Consider the following 20,820-nt stretch of genomic DNA (forward strand, 5'->3'; position numbering starts at 1 on the left):
TTTTGTTCTGTTGTTCATAAATCTGATTTAATTCATCAAAATCTTTTTGCTCTCTGTACTATGTACTCTATACTTGCGTACTTCGTGTAGTTTGTTTTGTTTGTGGTCTATTCTTATTAGTATAAATTGTTTGTAAGATGTGATGAGCAATAATGCAAGCATTACTTACAGCAAATTATATGATGCTATCTGAATGGTTAACTTAAGAGACACCAGCCGCTATATCCTTTAGATCTTTTATGAAACTGTAAACTTGGGTTTTAAATTTTATAGAATTTTAAATGGAAACCGGAATGTACTTTGTAGGATGTAGAGGATAGATTAATGTCCCTTGTGTGATAGAAAATAGAGTCCATAATTGGGTGTTTTACATTTTTTTACATAACTGGGAGATAAATTTGGCAAACTTTTGGCTGTTATTTATGAAGTAATGGTTATTCGACGCTTACACTATCGCAACATCTTTACAAACGTAGCGGATAACCTATTTATTCCCAGTTTCATTGACAAAGATGGATAACGTTCGTAACGTTCTTTTTTTGTTATTTTTTTAGCTTTAATTTTGAGTTTTGAGGATATTTTAGTTTATGATGATGTAATTTGGCAATGTGTCATAAGTAAATTATTATCGGTTTAAAAAAGAAACGTTAATTACAAGAGTTTTTTTCAGACAGGATTCAAGCTAAGGCTGATTGTCACTAAGTTATATAATGGAATATGCGAAGCGACATGGTATACTAAACAGTCAGACGATAGTGATGTAGTGCTCGGAGTAGGCTAGTTGCGGGCGGGGGGGGCTGCGGGCGCTAGTGGCGGCGGCAGTCGCAGCGCTTGGGTCAGGCGGCCGCCTTGACCAGCGCCTCGGTGGCCATGAGCAGCATGCGCAGCTGGCGCGCCAGCGCGTGCGACGGCGACGCCGCCAGGAACGACACCAGCTGCTTCTGCAGCTCGCGGACCACGCCCGGCAGGTGCTCGCGGGTCACCGGGTTCGACGTGTCCAGGTTCATCACGGCCTCTTCTAGGTACCTGCACGGAAACATTTGTTAAGTAAACCTGGCTTTACTAAATTCTTACATATAAGATGATAAAACACCGTTGTGCTTTTTCACCTATTCTGCCGCAATATTTTTGACAACGATATTCCTTACAATAAATACACAAACAGATATTCTGTGGCGGATCACAAGTCAATACAGCTGTCATACAAGCCGGTGCAATCAGAACAAACGTATACATATAGTTTGTCATAGACTCTGAACGGATTCACTATGAGGTCTAAAACGAATGAGTGTAATCAGTCACGGTAATACAATTGCATGCTAGGCGCTGTCCGCAGGCGGTGTGACATACTTGTGCTTGAGATGCGTGTCGCGGCCCATGTCGGCGGCCAGCTGCTGCACCAGCGACAGCAGCACGTGCTGCTTGAGCTTGCAGGGCGGCCCGAACACGGCGGCGGGCTCGGCCGCGCGACACGCGCACATCACCAGCGCCAGGTCCGACGCCGACAGCGCCTGCTGGAACGCGCCGTTCACGTCGCCGTTCGCGATCTGGCACTGGATCTGGGCGACCTGCATCTATATCACACATGGATTTAGTGCAAACCTAAAATGCTACGTACAAGGAGTCCTTAGTAACGCGCCTGCTGCAAACAAAACTCAATACAGGTCCACACTGAATATCAATAGCGGCCGACTTTATGACGTCTTCTATCTGTGTTCTTCAATAATCGGCCTTCTATCGGACTGCTAGTAATGGTAACTATCAATACCATTTGGATTCATTTCCGTTGTCATGAATGAATGTAAATTTTACGTCATATACTTGGTGAATCAATCATACAGTGAATACAAAAATAACTCTTTAGCCTAATAAATAAACTAAAGCAAACAACTATATAATACTAATACCAATGGAATAGGAATTATCATAGCAACAACAACTTCACTTCTTAAGGCTACATCGAACTACAAAGGTAGGCACAAATTATAATACTTGTAGGAGAAAGGGAAGGGATTCTTGGACACAATTTCTAGCGACATTTCGGTGGGGTCTCTGTAAGAAGATTAAACACAAATGGAAACACACACAAAGACAAAAAATAAATATATTATATCTAAAGCCTCGTTTACACTCAGCCTGAGTGGGCAGGGAAGTGAGCAGGGAAGTGAGCAGCGCGAGAGTGTAAACACGATACTTCCCATGCTATTGCCGCAGCCACTCGCGCTGCCCAGCGCTCCCTTGATTGTCGGTTTTTCGTGCGCGAGTCAAAGGACTGGCAGCGCGAGTTGCAGCGTGTGTTTACATTCAGCCCTCTCGCTCACTTGTCGCCCGGCGTTCTGAGCGGAGTGACGTGTTGCTTTTCAATTCTCTGTCCAATTCTATACGCCAGCATTTACTATGTCGCTAGATTGGAGTAATGAAAAAGTAATACAGTTCTTGGAGTTGTATGAAAGTGAACGAATAATATGGGATCCACGCGATAAAAATCATAAAATGAAGCATAAAGTACACGATGCGTGGAATCGCATCAGTACTCAAATGAACAATACTCCAATAGAAGAGCTAAAATCGAAGAAGAAATCACTTATGGCTACATTTCGACCACTCTTAAAGAAAAAAGAAAGCGTCTATACGTTCCGGAGCAGGTGCTGATGATGTGTTTCAGCCAATATGGTTTCCTTTTGAAACTATGGAAAGATTTTTAGGCACACTGTATGACGTGGAAGAAACAATTAACACGGAACAAAGGGTAACTACCTACATTCAATAATTAAAACACTTTTTATAGTATTTTTTTTTATTAAAAGTATTATTACATTATTTTAATCAGATGATTATTACACCTTACTTAATACTACTATTTAGTTATTTTCTGTATTCAAATTATGAAAATAATGTGCAAATTCAGATCGAATTTCATAAATGTCTCTAGATGCGCGTCTTGGTACACGCGGTATTGGCCTAAGGGCTGAATTGTCTGGGTTGGGTTGATTTTGTCTCCAAGAGCCATCAATATTTACTCCGTCAGCTACGGAATCAAAAGTTCCTTGGGGAGCGTAAATGTTACTAGAGGTTCTACTGTTTATTAAAAAATTATGTAATAAAATACAGGTCATTGTTATTGTTGGTACATTCTCTCTATCGATTTCGATTGGTTTTTTAAATATTCGAAAGACAGTTGTTAAAATACCGAAGACATTTTCTACAATGATACGAGAACTTGAAAGTTTGTTATTAAAAGTGCGTTCCATTGTGTTAAAATGATGATCTCCAGGAAAGGGTTTCATTATATGTTTATGTATTGCAAAAGCTCCATCACAAAGAAATACATAAGGTACATCAATTTCTCTTCCGGGTAAGGGCGCGTCTGGTGGCAAATTTATAGTGCCTGTGTTAATTTTTTGCATGAGTAAACAGGTCTGAAAAATTCCTCCATCACTAATGCGCCCCTGACCACCAATATCAGCAAAAATAAAACGGTATTCACTGTCAACGAGAGCCATTAGTATGATGCTATATGTATGCTTATAGTTGTAATATTGTGAGCCACTGTGTGGTGGACATTTAATTACAATATGTTTCCCATCTATAGCTCCGACACATCGAGGAAATTTCCTCCTAAATCCCGCTTCTATAGATAACCATTCCGCTGGTGATTGTGGTAACTGAAACAGAAAAATATATTTATTAAAATTTTCAGAATTATCAAGCTGAGCATGAGGCACAATCTCCAGATGTCGAACCGCTACTTCAATCACCACTACCATACCAGCAAATCAGTTCGCCGTCACAGTCAGTTCCTTCGCCATCACAGGCAGACCCATCATCGACACCAGTATATAATAGGCCAAAAAAAGGCAAAAAAAGACCAATCCTTGACATAGATGAGGCTCAAAATAAAATATCTCAGACTTTAGACACTTTGAACCAAGTGTTAAAAGATAAAAATACTCATACAAGTGAAAAGAATGAAGACGAGTGTGATCTTTACGCGAAACTCTTAGCTAAAAGATTACGAAAATATCCCGAGTCAATGCGGGGAAGAATTATGTACCAAATAGATGGGTTATTTTTGCAAAATCCTTATCCAACCATCGACCATCAAGTTGATCGACCATCAAGTGTCTTCTCAAATCGTTCATCGGTAACGTCATCGCAATCACAGTATTCAGATTATCAAATCACATCAAACCCACCGATTCAACAATCTCAACTTGTTTATATTCAACCAACGGTACAGTCTGACACACCAGTAGAGATCAGAGAAATAAGCCAGGAAAATAATGACATTTCAGCTTCTCCACGCCAAATGATGCTACAAACTTCATCAACACAATATGTCTTGCCACCAAGAGTACTGTCCAGATTACCGGAAAGACGTGTTACACCTCAAAACCAAATGAATGTGATAGAAAGAGCCTACTGGGATGCTAGCCAGAATTGAATTATAATTATTTTATTTGAATATAATAAAACATAATTTTAAAATACTTTTATTACTCACCTTAATTTGGTCCTTGAGAACAGAGTTGATAGCTTGACATACTTCAGGAATAATTTGCGAAATGGCTGGTGTAGAAACCTTGAATAAGTAGTGGAGACTTTTATAACTATCCCCCGTTGCTAAATATCGTAATGTTAATGCCAAACGTATCTTTGCTGGTATGGGCATTCGCAGTCTGGTTTGCTGTTTTTCAATCATAGGTCCAATTTTTTGTAACAACAATTCAAAATCAGAAGATGACATTCTGCAAAAGTTAGAAAACTCGCCGCCATCTTCGGAAGTCAACTCCATAAAAAAAGTATTCATGCTGTTTCTGTAACAAAAACATAGGTAGGTAGGTAAGATTATTCATCATTCATATCGTCGAAGTGTTTGATGTACTTATAGGAAGTTATTGTGAGTACTTACGTCGTTCGATTTTGATGAATTTTTTTCATCCACCATCTTCTTTGGCGATAGCGTCTTTTTTTTAAATTTATTTTTAAAACGTTTACGTAATTCATAACACTAAGCAGACATACAGCTGTCGCCGCAACAATCTCAACGTCAGCCATGATTGCCAGTTGCCCGGTAAAAGAAGTATGAGGGTTCAGTGTAAACAGCATTCACTCGCGTCAACGCTGCCGCGGCAATATTTCCGGCAGCGCGAGTCGCAGGTGAAACGGCTGAGTGTAAACGAGGCTTAAGATTTTTAACGTTAAAGGGACTTGAATTTAAGAATACTGTGTATACACTGAACCGATATAACGTAGCTTAATTATAGTGTTGGGATACGTGACGGGAAGTTTGTAAGAATGTATAAGTTTAATAGTGATATGATATAAGTAGCGTAGTAAATACCTGTCGGTCGTGCGCATGCGCACTGGGCGTGGCGGGCGAGTGCGCGCGCGACGCTAGCGCCGTCGAGCGCGCCTGCTCACGCCACCAACTCAACTCCTTCTCCAGGACACTGACAGACACCATTATGTATATTAATATGATTAAAGATCTCGATGGCGTGCAATCAGGGAGGCCTATATCCAGCAGTGGACGAATATGGGCTGCTGTAGCAATACCACCAATAGGCAAGAAGGTAACAATACACGTGAAAAGAAGTAAGTTTGATTCGTCGCCGCGTCAACTCATGATTAAGGTTGGGCCTGAAACTAGTCGGGTGATCCCGATTATTACGTGTGGGTCAGCTGTTGTACCATTTAAGTATGGAAGATCTACAATAACACAATTGGCAAGATTTTGACAAAGTAGTTTTTTTTGCAATGTAATTAATAATTAACGTATCACAAAATCTTTTATATCTTTTGTGCAAGCAAGTGTAACCGGGAGCGAACGGTATGAACCCGCAGTGTGAGGGGCAAAGGCCGATTAAGGCCGTAGCTCCATGCGCACGACGCGGCGTCGGACGATGTACCCGCCGATGGCACATGCGCATGAGGCCACGGCCAAACACACCAATCTCGGCGCTACCTAACCCGCGTAGGTACCGCTTGAAATTAACATCGAATTAAGAAACGAGTTTCGCTCATGGGTGCTCTCAACTTCTATGGGTTAAAGCCCAAAGGCATTGACGTAAACACGTGCTTGAAAAATTCTTTGATATGCTAGTTTGATCCCGATGTTTTCCTTCGTGTGCGCGCAGGCTGGGGCCCGGCCTGTGTCGCTAGGGACGTGTACCTGTGCGCGGTGTCCCGCAGCACGTCGGCCAGCACGTGGTGTGGCGCCGCCCGCGCCGCGGCCAGCGCGTCCGAGTGCCTCTCCAGCGCTGAGCGCCGGCTGGGGCCCGGCCTGTGTCGCTAGGGACGTGTACCTGTGCGCGGTGTCCCGCAGCACGTCGGCCAGCACGTGGTGTGGCGCCGCCCGCGCCGCGGCCAGCGCGTCCGAGTGCCTCTCCAGCGCTGAGCGCCGGCTGGGGCCCGGCCTGTGTCGCTAGGGACGTGTACCTGTGCGCGGTGTCCCGCAGCACGTCGGCCAGCACGTGGTGTGGCGCCGCCCGCGCCGCGGCCAGCGCGTCCGAGTGCCTCTCCAGCGCTGAGCGCCGGCTGGGGCCCGGCCTGTGTCGCTAGGGACGTGTACCTGTGCGCGGTGTCCCGCAGCACGTCGGCCAGCACGTGGTGTGGCGCCGCCCGCGCCGCGGCCAGCGCGTCCGAGTGCCTCTCCAGCGCTGAGCGCCGGCTGGGGCCCGGCCTGTGTCGCTAGGGACGTGTACCTGTGCGCGGTGTCCCGCAGCACGTCGGCCAGCACGTGGTGTGGCGCCGCCCGCGCCGCGGCCAGCGCGTCCGAGTGCCTCTCCAGCGCTGAGCGCCGGCTGGGGCCCGGCCTGTGTCGCTAGGGACGTGTACCTGTGCGCGGTGTCCCGCAGCACGTCGGCCAGCACGTGGTGTGGCGCCGCCCGCGCCGCGGCCAGCGCGTCCGAGTGCCTCTCCAGCGCTGAGCGCAGGCTGGCGGCGGCGGCCGCTCCGCCCCGCTCGGCTGCTGCACGCGCTGCTGCCTCTGTGTTGGCTGCGACTGCGGGAGCGACGTACAGTGTAAGTGTTAGGGCTTCCATACACGGGAAGCTCAGAAAAAGCAGCGCCGTGTCCTCAAAAATAAAGTAGGAGGCGATCTGTCGCTGCCGGCCGTAGTGAGAAAGATGGTTGGTAGCGCAGAGTCGTGGGACGCCACCTCGCCACTATCACCAGGACGTTATGTCGCTGAAGGAAACTGCGGAGCGGGAGAAGGAAATCTCGACTCCTTTCCCCGGCCGCAGAAAGCGCACCGGACATAGAAGGGCGGACAACGCTCTTTTCCAGAACCCATGGGTTCGGGTGAGGGACTTGGGGATGTCCCCGCCCCCTATAGCATGGCCCCTAGGCGGAGTCCCTGAGACGATGCACGGGGTAGGTATACACCTCACTACCCCATGCACGAGGCAGCACTAGTGCGGGACTGTGGAAGAAACTGGACTCCCGCGGCCTCGCGTGTACAAGTGCAAAGTGACACATCGGGGTTATAGCCGGTAAGAGTCCGGCACGCCTTCCGCGTCGCCCCAGGCGGCGGAAGTGCATGAGGATTTCCCCCCGTAAAAAAAAACTTGTCACTTAGCCACGTGCTCTTCGCATGACATAAACCTCTCTACTAAAATAGCTGTGACAATAGTTTTGTCAGATCTAGTATGCCTCCGAAACATCGTGTCTTTACCGCACATTTGCACCTTGTATAGATTCCGTCTGAAATGCCTACGTGATATACTGAATATCCATTGGTCGGGACATATTCTTTAAACGGAAGTACTAGGGCGAGATGGTGTAGCGAGTTGGTAGAGACCTATAATGCGGCGCCAGTTTAGATGGGCTGGCCTCTTAAAGCCGTGTTGATAAAATTTCTCTGGTCGTTGAAAAATAACTGTTATGGCGCATAGATGTATGGATGATTTTGATGGAGGAACTATAGTCTATAGTGTTATGATTGTAGACAAAACTTGATTTGTACATGTTTTCTTATAAATTTTGTAAATGATGAAATTTAAGTAATTTAGCTATTTAATTGTTTTACAGATAAAACAATGACTTGTATTTTACTATCAACACCAGTAACCATATTTTTCGTTTATGTAGAAAATAAAACCTGTAACAACAAATAAATAGTGATATAGCGACACTCACACTCTTTGGTCCCGTTCTGGAAGGCCTGGTTGATCTGCCGGAAGATCTGCGCGTGCGCCTTCTCCATGACGGGCACGACGCTCTCGAACAGCGCGTCGCGGAACGACTCGCGCACCATGTCCGACAGGGACTTGGCTATCGACGTCGACAGACGCTCCATCACCGTCTGGGTGATGAGGACATATAAATTATAGTACAAGTAAGAAATGATGATTTTAAGTAACTTGTTTAACTTCGGTAGGAAAATATTTTTTTAAATAGATTGTTATACAACTTGAACTTCGTTGAAAAAACATACAATTTTTTCTCTTGAAAAGTTTAATTTCGGCATCAGTCAGAATTAAAATTCCAGTAGTGTGGTTTGGTGCATCGACTTGTTTGTACGTTTCCATAGTCTGACCACCAGTTTAATCAAAGGGTATCGTTAGCCTAAGTAACTGAGTTGAGGTGGTCAGATAGGCAGTCGCTACTAGTAAAACACTGGTACTTAGCTGAATCCGGTTAGACTGGAAGCCGACCCCAACATAGTTGGGGATAAGGCTGGGCCGATGATGATCCAGGCTACTTCCTTTATCCTCGACTTTATGCTAGGATAGCTAGTGTGCGGTACCTTGCTGGTGGCGAGCTTGTCGATGTTGTCCCGCAGCAGCTGGTCGGTGGCGGAGATCTTGGTGGCCAGCTCGCTCTGCAGCGCGGCGGCTTGTGATAGCTAGTGTACCTTGCTGGTGGCGAGCTTGTCGATGTTGTCCCGCAGCAGCTGGTCGGTGGCGGAGATCTTGGTGGCCAGCTCGCTCTGCAGCGCGGCGGCTTGTGATAGCTAGTGTACCTTGCTGGTGGCGAGCTTGTCGATGTTGTCCCGCAGCAGCTGGTCGGTGGCGGAGATCTTGGTGGCCAGCTCGCTCTGCAGCGCGGCGGCTTGTGATAGCTAGTGTACCTTGCTGGTGGCGAGCTTGTCGATGTTGTCCCGCAGCAGCTGGTCGGTGGCGGAGATCTTGGTGGCCAGCTCGCTCTGCAGCGCGGCGGCTTGTGATAGCTAGTGTACCTTGCTGGTGGCGAGCTTGTCGATGTTGTCCCGCAGCAGCTGGTCGGTGGCGGAGATCTTGGTGGCCAGCTCGCTCTGCAGCGCGGCGGCCAGCGGCTCCAGCGCGCGCGCGGCGCCCACTCCCGCCGCCTGCGCCGCGCGCGCGCTGGCCGCCTCGCCCACGCGCGAGATGCGCTCCCAGCTGCGGGGGGAGGCAGGTATTAGGCGATAGGGTAATATCATTTATAACTGCCGCATCGGCAAAGGCGAGACGGCCGGGTCGCCCCCGTACGAGGCGTTCAGTTGAGAATGGGGCGGCTTCAACTGGTCTAGGCTGGAAATACATCGAACTTGCTGCCCGAAATCGAAAGAGTAGAAAAATCTTCTACGAACCCCTGATGAGGGATAACAGGATTTTATTATCATCATTATCACATCGGCAAAGGCAGTATGGGACGTTCGCAACCCGATGGAACGTTGACCTACAAAAGGTAGCTGATACGGACTGAATAGGGAAAGCAGAAGACTGGGTACCCAGAAATTTGATAACAATACGAGGAGGAGCCAAGTAACATTATTTGTTACTAGATCATTGACAATAATAATTCTGCTTGTTACTTACCCATCAGCGAGCGCGCTCTCGACGGCGGCGGCAGTCCGCTGCGCGTGCGCATGTAAAGCCTCGTCGATCATCTCGCGCGGTGACGTCACGGCCCCGCGCAGGCTGCGCAGCTCGCGACTCTGGTTGCTCACCATTTCTATACAGATTCATACACCATTATGTACAATTTAAGATCATTTTGGTGATTAAAATATCTTTTTGACAACAAAAGCTTTTTGAAAACTTTTAGATAACGGGTCCGGGTAGCCCTTACGAAAATTCTTTTGTTTATTTTTTATCACATTCATATTTTATTTTAATTAACAACGTTTAGTTTTTACGTTTCATCATTCACAACTTTACATATTTTATACCTGTATGACTTTGCGCAGAAGATTCGAATATTTGCAAAACCTGTCACACGATCTTAGCCTCTATATAACAACCTGTCCAGACACGCACCAGTAAGCTTGTCGAGTTTATGCTCGAGTGCCTCGAGGCGCGTCTTGTCGGCGGGCGCGAGCCCCGCGCCGCGCGCCTCGTCCCGCTCGGCGCCCGACGCGTTCAGCGACGTGTTCCCCGACTGGTTGCTCGACTTGTCGCTCGACGCTTTGCGCTGGTTCGCTTCCGCTATTTGAGGGATGGAAATCTGGGGCCAGGTCTCGCTGTCTACAAGTTAGGTTGTTGTTAGTATTCAAATTGTATGAAAAAGACTTTGGATGATAGAATGGGTTGAATTTAGAGAGTATGAGATCATTAGTGTCAATTACTTGAAAAGTGAAATTGATATAGAAGTTAAAAATATCTTACTTCTATGTAAAAATATTGTAACTTCTTTTTATTAAATGTGGTTTGTAATTTTTCGTCTGCATGTCTAAAATAAAACTAAAAGATCCTTGCATATAAAATTGCGATCAGCTGATAAAACGTAAAGGGACCAAAATGATTAATTCAAAAATGAACTATCGTTTTATATGGATAAAGTCAATTTCTTTGCGTAGTTCCGACTTTAGAAGTGTAGTCCGATCTCGGAAAGCAAGTGATTTTATACTGACTGGTGTGCGGCAGCTTGTGCGCGGGCGCGGCGGGCTCGAGCGGCGCGTAGGGCTCGGGCCCCGCGAACAGCGGCGCCGCCAGCTCCGCGCCCTCCGCCGGGGCCGCCTCCTCCTCCTGCGGAAACAGCTAATGTCTGCAGTCTGATATTAGGACACCGATCCTATGTGTCATAGAAACTGGATACCATGTTCCTACGACAACTGGACAACCCCGTTTCAAAGCTTCTAACGACATTATAAAAGCTTTAAAAATACAAACCAACCTGTTTAAAACGTCATTAAAATATTGTTCGACACAAAATTCGGATTCTAACAATGAAAATAATCTAAGAATAAAACTGAATTTTGTTTTGAGAATAACAAATATCATACCGGAATAGGAATGAGATTCCTTCGAGCAAAACCCTTCACCCAGCAAAAGTCCACACAAAGAAACTAGCAAAAAAAACGCTTGGAATGAACTATGTCCCAAGTGACAGGAAGCGAAAATACCCGAAACCTTTGTCCAGGCGTTAAGAACAAGCAACGCAATGTTGTCATTAATTTAAATTGACCGAAGCAATTTGGCGTCAGATGCAAATTCAGAATGCCTTTATCCAAAACAGTGAGTTCTTTTGTATTTTGGCTTTTTGGATGTCGCCGTACGACAGCAAACGAGTGCGACAGCGTGGTCAGTAGCATGCTGGGCAGAGCCGCTTACCAGTCGGCGGGCGGCACTCCGGGCGGGGGCAGTGCGGCCGCCCGCCCAGTAGAGGGGCCACGCGCCCCGCCCGCCCCAGCCCGCCCGCCGCCCGCACAACACCTGCCGACATGGACCACGTGAGCCCACACACGTCCGAGAATGGAGAACCAATTCGCGTAACATCAAATACTGTTTCAGGACTTATAGCAGACGGGCACACCCATTAATGTTCTCTCGATATATAGACAACACAAATAAGACACATTCAAGTGACAGACACCACAAAAAATCGTCTTCAATATACAGTGCATTCAACCTAGAACTGTTTGTCAGAAGTACTGTTTGGTTCAAACAACTGCAACAACAGCACACCTACACCATAGTGCGAGTTAGCGCACTCATTGATAAACGCGAGAAGACAAAAATATGAAGATAGAGAAATAATAGGTAGTGATCTAGAAGTCGACACACTTAATTTGTACACTCGAAATCTCATATCCATAATCCAGTGCCCACCGAAGACATCACAAGTCCTACCCTAAAAATGAGTCTTTCATCTTCCTTGTTAAGCCGCTATGTACTGAACATACCTTGAAGAAGGCATGTTCGTTATGCGCCATGATCTGCTGCACCTCCCTGCTGGGGCTGGAGCCGGCTGACGCCAGCTTGCTGGCCGCCTCGCACAGGGACTCCTCCACACACGAACCTGCGAGGAAATAATATATTAAACAACTACTACTACACAGTAGACTCAATAAATGCCGAGAAATCTTAGGACTTGAGATTTGAAGACTTTTAAAGAATTTTTAAGATTCAATTATTATTATTGCTTCTTTGCAAGGTACTTTCACTTCAATTTCAGTTCAGTAGGCGACGGAAAAATAATAAGTCTCATGTAGGAATTAATTAGTTCCAGCACATTTTCTATAATGACTATTATATCGATAAATTATATCAAACTAGCGGACTCGGCAAACTTCCAAACGCTTAAAATTCTATGATAACATGTAAATAACTAGGTCAAGCTATCCTTTCTTTCAAGTTGGATCAAACTGCACGCAGTGTGCAAATTTAATTAAAATTGGTTAAGTAATTGGAGTTGGAATTGGACAAACAATGTGACACGAAACTTAAATATGTTAAGATTATGATAGTTTACCTGCAGTTGAGTTGCGCGGCTTGTTACTGACGTCGGGCGTAACGGACAGCGGGGGATCGTCCTCCTCGCGCTTGCCAGGAGAACTGGAACCGAGGAATTCGTTACTGTGCAAAAACACAATATTATTAAATAATTGTTTCAAACATTTTCCTTTTGGAGAACATACTGTCCCACTGCAGGGTAAACCTATAAACACCATTGGAGTAATTCATGGAAATTATTTATCAATTAATTTATAACATAAACATATTATTGTTTTTATGGTACATAACGCAAAGAGACTGTTTGTCGTGTTTTTACAAAGATTTATAAGTTTAGGGAGTTATTGAGTAACTAATAAAGCTTCAGCAGTGACTAAGTTTTTAGATATTACGATGGACTTAGCAATTCAATGTTGGTTCATTGAAGATACCTTTTATCCTGAAGCAATAAGGTTGATAATAATAATGAAGAGTTAAGGTACTAAGACATTACAAAATTAGTAGAAAGAACTGGAGTATAAATTTACCTAAAAGCATCGGGCGTCATGAGATTCAATTGTGGTGCAATAGTCGGAGACTCAGGTCGCTGGCCAATCAGGCTGCCGGGCTGCGTCTGTGTAACCAAATAAACACTTTTAAACTTGTCATTTCCTGACGAAAAAGTTGTAATGAACTGTTAAATTCATGTGCTAATCACAAAACAATTGTCATTTGCTAAAAAGAGGATAGCTAAACATGCTGAGTAAGAAATCACCCGCATCATTTTTTTTTTATAAAAGACTGATTCCAGAGATTTATTCCATCACTAATGTCAGTTTTATCTAAGCTTCTCGCCATGTTTTATTAGACTTTTCTCAAACACACACCTAACAAATCCTATTCATCCTATCAGTATGAGATGTTGAGTGTAGCATGTTTACCTGTGATCTCATGAGCAGGTTCTTGAGTTGCTGGCTCTGTTGCTGCAGGATGCTGGACGCGATAGTGGCCGGCGCGGACTCGGACGAGCTGTCCTCCAATGCCAGCTCTGATAGACCTGCATTTATAAGAGTGGGAGATACAGGCAAGGGTTGCTATCAAGGTGCATCTGTATCCTTTTCTGTCGCTGAAAACCGTTATTTACTGGAGGGAGATAGTGAGAGGCAGAGGGGGAGCATGTACTTCGAAGGTGTAATATTTTACAACAATATAAGTAGTATAGTTTTCATATAAGTATTTGAAGGTCGCTAATATTACGAGTACCCCAGGAGTATGTGTATGTGTATCTCACCATGCATGAGGTCCGCGTGTAGCGGCGGGCGCGGCGGCGAGTACACCAGGCGGCCCTCCTGCAGGCCCTTGGGCTGCACGATGTACAGTATGTATGAGTGACGTATGTGTGTGTGTATCTCACCATGCATGAGGTCCGCGTGTAGCGGCGGGCGCGGCGGCGAGTACACCAGGCGGCCCTCCTGCAGGCCCTTGGGCTGCACGATGTACAGTATGTATGAGTGACGTATGTGTGTGTGTATCTCACCATGCATGAGGTCCGCGTGTAGCGGCGGGCGCGGCGGCGAGTACACCAGGCGGCCCTCCTGCAGGCCCTTGGGCTGCACGATGTACAGTATGTATGAGTGACGTATGTGTGTGTGTATCTCACCATGCATGAGGTCCGCGTGTAGCGGCGGGCGCGGCGGCGAGTACACCAGGCGGCCCTCCTGCAGGCCCTTGGGCTGCACGATGTACAGTATGTATGAGTGACGTATGTGTGTGTGTATCTCACCATGCATGAGGTCCGCGTGTAGCGGCGGGCGCGGCGGCGAGTACACCAGGCGGCCCTCCTGCAGGCCCTTGGGCTGCACGATGTACAGTATGTATGAGTGACGTATGTGTGTGTGTATCTCACCATGCATGAGGTCCGCGTGTAGCGGCGGGCGCGGCGGCGAGTACACCAGGCGGCCCTCCTGCAGGCCCTTGGGCTGCACGATGTACAGTATGTATGAGTGACGTATGTGTGTGTGTATCTCACCATGCATGAGGTCCGCGTGTAGCGGCGGGCGCGGCGGCGAGTACACCAGGCGGCCCTCCTGCAGGCCCTTGGGCTGCACGATGTACAGCCGCACGCACACGCGCCGCCGCAGGGACCCGCACGACCCCACCGAGCCGGACTCCTGCACGGATAATTCATATGTAAGCATGTTAAATAAAATAAATGCGGACAACATCACATACATTGTTCTGAACCCAAAATAAGTTGCTGAAGCACTGTTATTTAGTCGTGTGCGTCTTTTAGACATCCACGCCTGACCACATCCTAACATTCAAAAATAAATAGATGATAGAAGACTACATACATCATGGTGCATTTCATAGTCGATGGGCGAGTCGGCGTCTCCGCTGGAGCCGTTTCGGTGGTAAGGCTCGTCACAGCTTGGCTCGCACTTACTCAACTGCTCCTCTGGTAAAACGAAAGTTGATAGAAACATGAGATTAAAATGTAGTAATAAAAAAAAAACCATTTGTTGGGGCGTAACTCCCAACAGTGATTTGTTATGTTGATGTTGTAAAACAAAAATGTTATGTTAAATGTTTTGTTGAATGAGTAGACAACTGATTCGTATAAAAGGTTTATTGCTACTGAAAATTAACATGTTGTTGGGTAATAATAAAACATAATATAATCACGTAAAACAGCAACGTTTCACTTTAAGTAGAACAAGTGAGTTAGGTTCAATGTACAGCGTAGCTCGTACACCATTCTTCTCTACCATATGACATATTATAGGAAAAAATAAATTGACGCGCAAAATAAATTTGATTAAAATTTCTTGACTACGGTTCATTTTAAAAATGAATTGTATCAATGTAAATTCTAGAAGTACATATATTATATGTTATGTATCTCAATTGTAATACATCCATAAAAGCATTTGTGAATACAAGCTTAGTACACAACCACATTGTGACCTACTCACCCGCATCCACAATACAGAAGCTCAGCACTGGATAAGGCAGCAAGAATTCCGAGATGCTCTTACAATACGCCAGACTGTCCTCAGGGTCCCGGGCCATGTTCAGCACATACAGACTCCGCGACTTGAAGTCTGAGAGCAACAGGTAACTGGCACTCGTGTCTAGCATGGCCTTGAGTCCTAGCGTACCCTCGGTACCGAGTCCAGGAGTGAATGTGATGGTCTGAAGGCAGGTCCAGGACTTGCATGACCAGATCTTGATGTTAGTGTTGTTTTCAGAGCCCGTTACCGCGAATTTCCAGAATTGGACACTGGAAATCAGTTTTGTGTTAGAGGCTGAAGTCAGTTCTATTTGTATTGAGGGATGTTGACTAATGTGTATTGGGTTATTGTTGTTTTTGAATCCTACTAGTACTATAAACGCGCAAGTGTATGTATGGATGTTTGTTTCTCCTTCACCCAAAAACCACTGAAGGGATTCAGATGAAACTTGGTACAAAGATAGTTAAAAACCAGAATTACACGTAGAATAGTTTTTATTCCAATTTTAGATTCCCCTGGGATCATTTTTGATATGTAGCGTTTGGGCTTGCGGGCAACAGCTAATTATTAACATATTAATGCCGTTGGTTAAAGGTGAATATGGCCAGTTGTTTATCTAATATATGCTTGTAATAGGTGTAATTTGTATTATATTTTTGTTTTTTATTAAAGTTATATTGATATACTCACTCGGTGTTGTAGTTCTTGTGGTTGTCTAGAAAGAACAGACAGCTGAGGGGCTTGCCGCCATGCGGCTGCCATTTGTGCAGGCAACGTGGGCTGCTGTCCGTCAGTACGTAAACCTAGACAAATTATTTTTTAATTTCACAAGGTACCTATTTTGAGAGATCATTATGATTTTAATTGAGTAAGGCGGTGACAGAATGGTGGCCAAGATAAGGCAAAAGAAGCGTAGGTCGTCGGGAAGCAAGATGAGTCGATGACATTGTAAAGGTCTCAGGTCGAGTCTGGCTGGATGAGGCTAGCATGGAACCGAAGAAATTGGCACGAGAATGGGGAGGCATATGCCCAGCAGTAGGAGGAAAAAGGCTGTGGATGATGATGATTATGACTGTCTACAGATTTGTTTTGCATTAATAAGTAACATACCACTAACAGGGTTATAGATAGATGGATAGAATACTCTTTGTATTCTATTCTTTTTGAATTCTGTACACCATAAGGAAAAACAAATTTGGTCAATACAAACAAATATGATGAGTACAAAAGGCGGTTATTTTAATGATTGCAGTGTTTAGGTGTCTTTATTAAGTGTATAGAGTGAGGACACATGTATATATGGTGTGTACCTGGAAGAACATGACGTATCCGTCAGCGGAGGCGGTGGCGAGCGCGCTGCCGTCGGGCGAGAAGGCGGCGTCCAGGATGGCGGCCGCGTGCTCCGCCGCGCACATGGCGCCCGCCGCGCGCCCCGACACGCTGCTGCTGCCCGACAGCGAGCGCGTGTTCCAGATGCGCGCTAAGGGCACACGGACAAGTGGGATTATACATGAGGACATGAATAATCCCAGCTTTTGAACACAGCGTGGTGTTCGGAATTCGGTCTTGCAACCTAACACCAAGAATGCAGCTTTCCATAGCTCTATGGCAAACTCCATTTCGGAACTTCTGCGAATCGGTCAGCGACCAGGTCTGAGCACTGTAAGCTAAGATGGGCAGGATACACATATCAAGGAGCTTCCGACTCAGGAAAATCGGCAGATCACCCTTCATTAGCGTTTTCATAGACCATGAGAGTAGCTTTTCCAAGCATTTTCGATTCTTCGATCGATATCTTTCTCCTGCCTGTTTTCGAAAGAGACTAACTGGTCTAGGTAGATATTCTCATTGACATATTTCATTTCATATTCATGTTGGTCATTAATTTAGTCTTAGACCGATTCATTGAAAGGCCCACCCAAGAGCTTGCCGTGTTCAGTTCTTGGATCATTGTTGTAGACCAAGAGCTGTGGGGGCAAAGAGTACTATATCGTCGGCATATGCTGATGCGAAAGTCACCGAAAGTAGTAGAACCTCTAGAAGCTGCAAAGGAGTATTATATACCCAAGGGAATATTGTACATATATTATGATATACATGTCCTCACCGATATGATCGTTGGTGGTGAGCAGCAGCCGGGCCACGTCGTCGTCCGAGGTCTCCTCGTCGTCGTCGGGTATGTAGGGGCACCACACCACGCGGTGCGAGCTGCCCGCCGCGCCGCTGTCCTCCTGCACCTCGCTCAGCAGCGTGCATCTGGTGCATACGAAATGCGCTATTACGTGATCACATATATAGACCAGAATGGCATTTAATTCCAAGTGGCATAAACTTTCAGTAATCAACACTGTCTAAACTGCTAGGAGTAATGCCAGTAGAGACAGCGATCACCGTATGGGGATCTGATACACAAAAATGCTTGGAAAGTTGCCCAGATTCTTATTAGATAATCAAGTAGGTATAATAAAGGTCACATTATGAGGGCATTTGGTTTTGTTATTGTCAAGTGGAATTGCACTTTTACTATCTATTTTTCCAAAAGTTAACCATTGTTTCTTCTCACCTCAATCCACTATCTGTAACTTCAATCTCGTGCACATAAAAGTTGCCTTGCTCGTCAATGGATGCCAGAATGACTTGGTTTTGTATGTGAGCAAAAGCTAAATCTTGCACCTAGAAAAAATAATGTTGGTTGGATGACTTCGAATTAACAGTAGGCATTGTTTCAATAAGATTAGCACAAGATAAGCTTAAGAAAAAAAATCCTTTAAGTTCGCTTCAAGACGACGCACGCACGTCACGCGCTGTCTTACTTGCGTCTATGACTCTTTCAAATTACAAGTTTATCTATATAAATATAATTTATCCAAATCGAATCCAATTGTATGCAAGGCGGGCGTGTGGCCAAATATATAGGTATAATGATGTTACCTCTCCCTTCATGCCCTTGATGAGCGCGCGCCGGTCGGTGCCGGGCTCGGGCGTGTACACGACGCGGACCATGCCGCTCCATGTGCCCGGGTTCACTGCGTTCGGAGCTGTGAGGACAGGGAACATAAAGAAGTGTCAAGTGTACGTAGAAGACAGGAAAGAATACCACAGAGTGAGTAAGGCTATGTTTAAGTTTGGTCAGATCTAATGATATCTATGGAGGTAAAATGAAGACTTTTTAATATCTGCTGTGAAGCTTGGGAGACATCTATAATAAGCAGAAGAGCAGTGAATTCCTGATTATGTAGTTCAATCAGTTTTGTAATTTTGTTTTTTAAATACCTTTAACTCGAAATTGTATGAGTATTCAGTAGCTGGACTAGTAGTAGGGTTTGCAGACTAACTTTTAAAGTGGGATTTCTAGGCTAACTTTTCTACTGTCAAGAAGTTAAAAACAAGACCATGTTACAAACCTACCTTTAATAGAATATGCCAAGTACTTTCCGCTGGTGTGTATGGCGAGGATCTGTCCAGCATAGAACTTGGGCTCCCAGTTATAGTCCACCAGGTTCTTCAGCTTCACCTTAGAGCTGCCGTGGTCATGGTTGCCGGCATTGGTGTTCACCAGCACATTAGTGGAGTACACCTCCGAACTACAGACACCATCGCCATCAGAAAATGATCTGAAACAGATCAAATACGATGATTAATTGTGGGAAGAAAAGTTTCGTTTTTGCTTGAAATTGGTCAATGTTTCTAGCTGGTTTTGGCTACCTAGGGTTTGTGACATACTATGTATGATTGTAATCAATAACATAGAGCCTAAAAGCAGTTTTTTATAAACAGAAACATAATTAAACCATGATAAAATTGGTGTAAAAGTAGTTTCATTTCAATACATACTATGCTATATAGCCAACATTTTTTTTTCACAAGTTTATGAATTTCAACAGTCTGTTGATAGTTAAGTCTTTACTTTTAAATGAACATTGGTAATCTAATGTAATTTTTGGTAAAGAAAAAAGGCATTATATTCTACTTAAAGAAATACAAGCACATAAAACTGTTCTTTTGAGTCAGCCAAATCATATTAGGATTTAAAATTATTTTTGTTATATTGAAACTGTTTGTATAATTTTGCAATTGTGTGGAAATATAATATAATATTCCACAACCTTCACACATGCCATCTAGTCTCAGACAAAGCAAAGCTTGTATTTTGAGTACTAGACAACTGATAAACATACTTATATATTTCTAAATACATACATATTATAGATAAATTACAACCAGACACAGGTACATATAGATGAGTTTGATCCTTATGGAGGAAATGCGCCATGCTAGGTACGATATTGGAAAATTACTAACATGATGCATTGCTATATGGAATAAAGATGAAGTTCCAGTATTAAGCATCTTTCTTTAATGGCATTTAGAGCAAATAAACACATTAGTCTGTCATCAACAGATGGCTTAACAACATTTTTTAGCAAAAGTGTTCGTAAAGCCTAATAAGTGGTGACTACGTGATTTTTAGGGCATGTTAGCGGATGTTGAGGCAACAGGTTACAGTGCAATTATTGAGATATAAAAAAGATAGGTAAGCAAGAATAGACTATATACATGTATCTAGCTAGACAGAATGCAGTATCTAGTTGGTATTTATTTGCGTAAGCGATAAATCATACGCGAAATTTAGTTTCAGATCAATGTCACTTACATCGTTTGAGTGGCATCTGATAGCTTTGGAAGCATTGTTGTTGGTGCCATAACTGATCTAATCTTCCACTTTCCACATGAATTTCAGAAACTTTAACGCAAATTCACAATAGAATCGTAATTGCAAAAAAATCATGCAAATATTACAACAGCGAACCGCTGATGCCGACCGACATGAGAACACGTTTTATTGACTCGTTTCGTTTGATTATTTTGTAATATTTCAACCATTAGTGTTTTCCTAAAAAAAGTCCCTTATTAAAACAAGGATAAAAAAAAAAACAAAAAAAACTATAATCTGTTCAAAAAAGTGCTAAATATTGACGTTATCATCCAAAGCACGAAATCATTAGAGTAATGAGTGCTAATAACGAAACGCAATTTTACAACAATGTTTTTAAGTTTGTTCTCAATTACTGTGAAAATATTTCATTTCATTTTATTTTTTTAATATTAACCATTAATTATTAGATAATTACCCCTTTTGTATTTATTTATATATTTAATGTTTTTGACATTTTATTTTTTTTGTG

The 20,820-nt window shown here is 44.3% G+C and overlaps 4 protein-coding genes across 7 annotated transcripts in view; 2 read left to right on the forward strand and 2 right to left on the reverse strand.

The window, feature by feature from the left end:
• Positions 1 to 20,494, reverse strand: LOC113501101 (enhancer of mRNA-decapping protein 4). Of its 3 annotated transcripts, none has more exons than XM_026882118.1 (24): positions 20,289 to 20,494; positions 19,043 to 19,248; positions 18,566 to 18,672; positions 18,198 to 18,307; positions 17,742 to 17,890; positions 16,945 to 17,114; positions 16,325 to 16,437; positions 15,596 to 15,903; positions 14,975 to 15,078; positions 14,732 to 14,791; positions 13,912 to 14,608; positions 13,562 to 13,677; positions 13,169 to 13,254; positions 12,661 to 12,743; positions 12,092 to 12,207; positions 10,820 to 10,934; positions 10,227 to 10,433; positions 9,786 to 9,921; positions 9,185 to 9,365; positions 8,143 to 8,308; positions 6,841 to 7,006; positions 5,345 to 5,453; positions 1,351 to 1,574; positions 1 to 1,026 (listed from the first exon to the last, which is right to left on the reverse strand). In XM_026882118.1, exons 1-24 carry the CDS (start codon positions 20,336 to 20,338, stop codon positions 837 to 839), a joined length of 3,969 nt encoding a protein of 1,322 aa, XP_026737919.1. In that variant the 5' UTR covers positions 20,339 to 20,494; the 3' UTR covers positions 1 to 836. The 3 variants fall into 3 exon arrangements, with proteins under 3 accessions (XP_026737919.1, XP_026737918.1, XP_026737920.1); XM_026882117.1 differs by having other exon boundaries at positions 12,661 to 12,764; XM_026882119.1 differs by lacking the exon at positions 13,912 to 14,608 and having other exon boundaries at positions 12,661 to 12,764; positions 14,650 to 14,791; positions 20,289 to 20,493.
• Positions 2,621 to 4,490, forward strand: LOC113501106. Its single transcript, XM_026882124.1, has 2 exons — positions 2,621 to 2,749; positions 3,701 to 4,490. Exons 1-2 carry the CDS (start codon positions 2,690 to 2,692, stop codon positions 4,442 to 4,444), a joined length of 804 nt encoding a protein of 267 aa, XP_026737925.1. The 5' UTR covers positions 2,621 to 2,689; the 3' UTR covers positions 4,445 to 4,490.
• Positions 2,786 to 5,326, reverse strand: LOC113501103 (protein ANTAGONIST OF LIKE HETEROCHROMATIN PROTEIN 1-like). Of its 2 annotated transcripts, XM_026882121.1 has the most exons (3): positions 4,913 to 5,326; positions 4,505 to 4,817; positions 2,786 to 3,665 (listed from the first exon to the last, which is right to left on the reverse strand). In XM_026882121.1, the coding sequence occupies exons 1-3, from the start codon at positions 5,107 to 5,109 to the stop codon at positions 2,862 to 2,864; spliced, it is 1,314 nt and encodes a 437-aa protein (XP_026737922.1). In that variant the 5' UTR covers positions 5,110 to 5,326; the 3' UTR covers positions 2,786 to 2,861. The 2 variants fall into 2 exon arrangements, with proteins under 2 accessions (XP_026737922.1, XP_026737923.1); XM_026882122.1 differs by having other exon boundaries at positions 4,505 to 5,326.
• Positions 18,688 to 20,820, forward strand: part of LOC113501107 (calcium channel flower) — a 14,740-nt gene continuing 12,607 nt past the window's right edge. Inside the window, exon 1 of the mRNA XM_026882125.1 lies at positions 18,688 to 18,737. The gene's annotated coding sequence lies outside the window, so the exon portion shown is untranslated. The remainder of the gene's footprint in view (positions 18,738 to 20,820) is intronic.

This window comes from Trichoplusia ni, chromosome 15 (assembly GCF_003590095.1).
Source record: "Trichoplusia ni isolate ovarian cell line Hi5 chromosome 15, tn1, whole genome shotgun sequence".
Classification (NCBI taxonomy): Eukaryota; Metazoa; Arthropoda; class Insecta; order Lepidoptera; family Noctuidae; genus Trichoplusia; species Trichoplusia ni.

Coding starts and splice junctions, on each gene's coding strand:
- LOC113501106 (XM_026882124.1), top strand. CDS start 2,690: ATGGAAAGATTTTTAGGCACACTGTATGACGTGGAAGAAACAATTAAC. Junction 2,750..3,700: donor CAATTAACACGGAACAAAGG/GTAACTACCTAC, acceptor TAAAATTTTCAG/AATTATCAAGCTGAGCATGA.
- LOC113501103 (XM_026882121.1), bottom strand. CDS start 5,109: ATGCTGTTTACACTGAACCCTCATACTTCTTTTACCGGGCAACTGGCA. Junction 4,818..4,912: donor ATTCATCAAAATCGAACGAC/GTAAGTACTCAC, acceptor TTTTTGTTACAG/AAACAGCATGAATACTTTTT. Junction 3,666..4,504: donor TTCTCAAGGACCAAATTAAG/GTGAGTAATAAA, acceptor TTTCTGTTTCAG/TTACCACAATCACCAGCGGA.
- LOC113501101 (XM_026882117.1), bottom strand. CDS start 20,338: ATGGCACCAACAACAATGCTTCCAAAGCTATCAGATGCCACTCAAACG. Junction 17,891..18,197: donor GTTACAGATAGTGGATTGAG/GTGAGAAGAAAC, acceptor CGTATGCACCAG/ATGCACGCTGCTGAGCGAGG. Junction 15,904..16,324: donor CACAAGAACTACAACACCGA/GTGAGTATATCA, acceptor ACTGATTTCCAG/TGTCCAATTCTGGAAATTCG.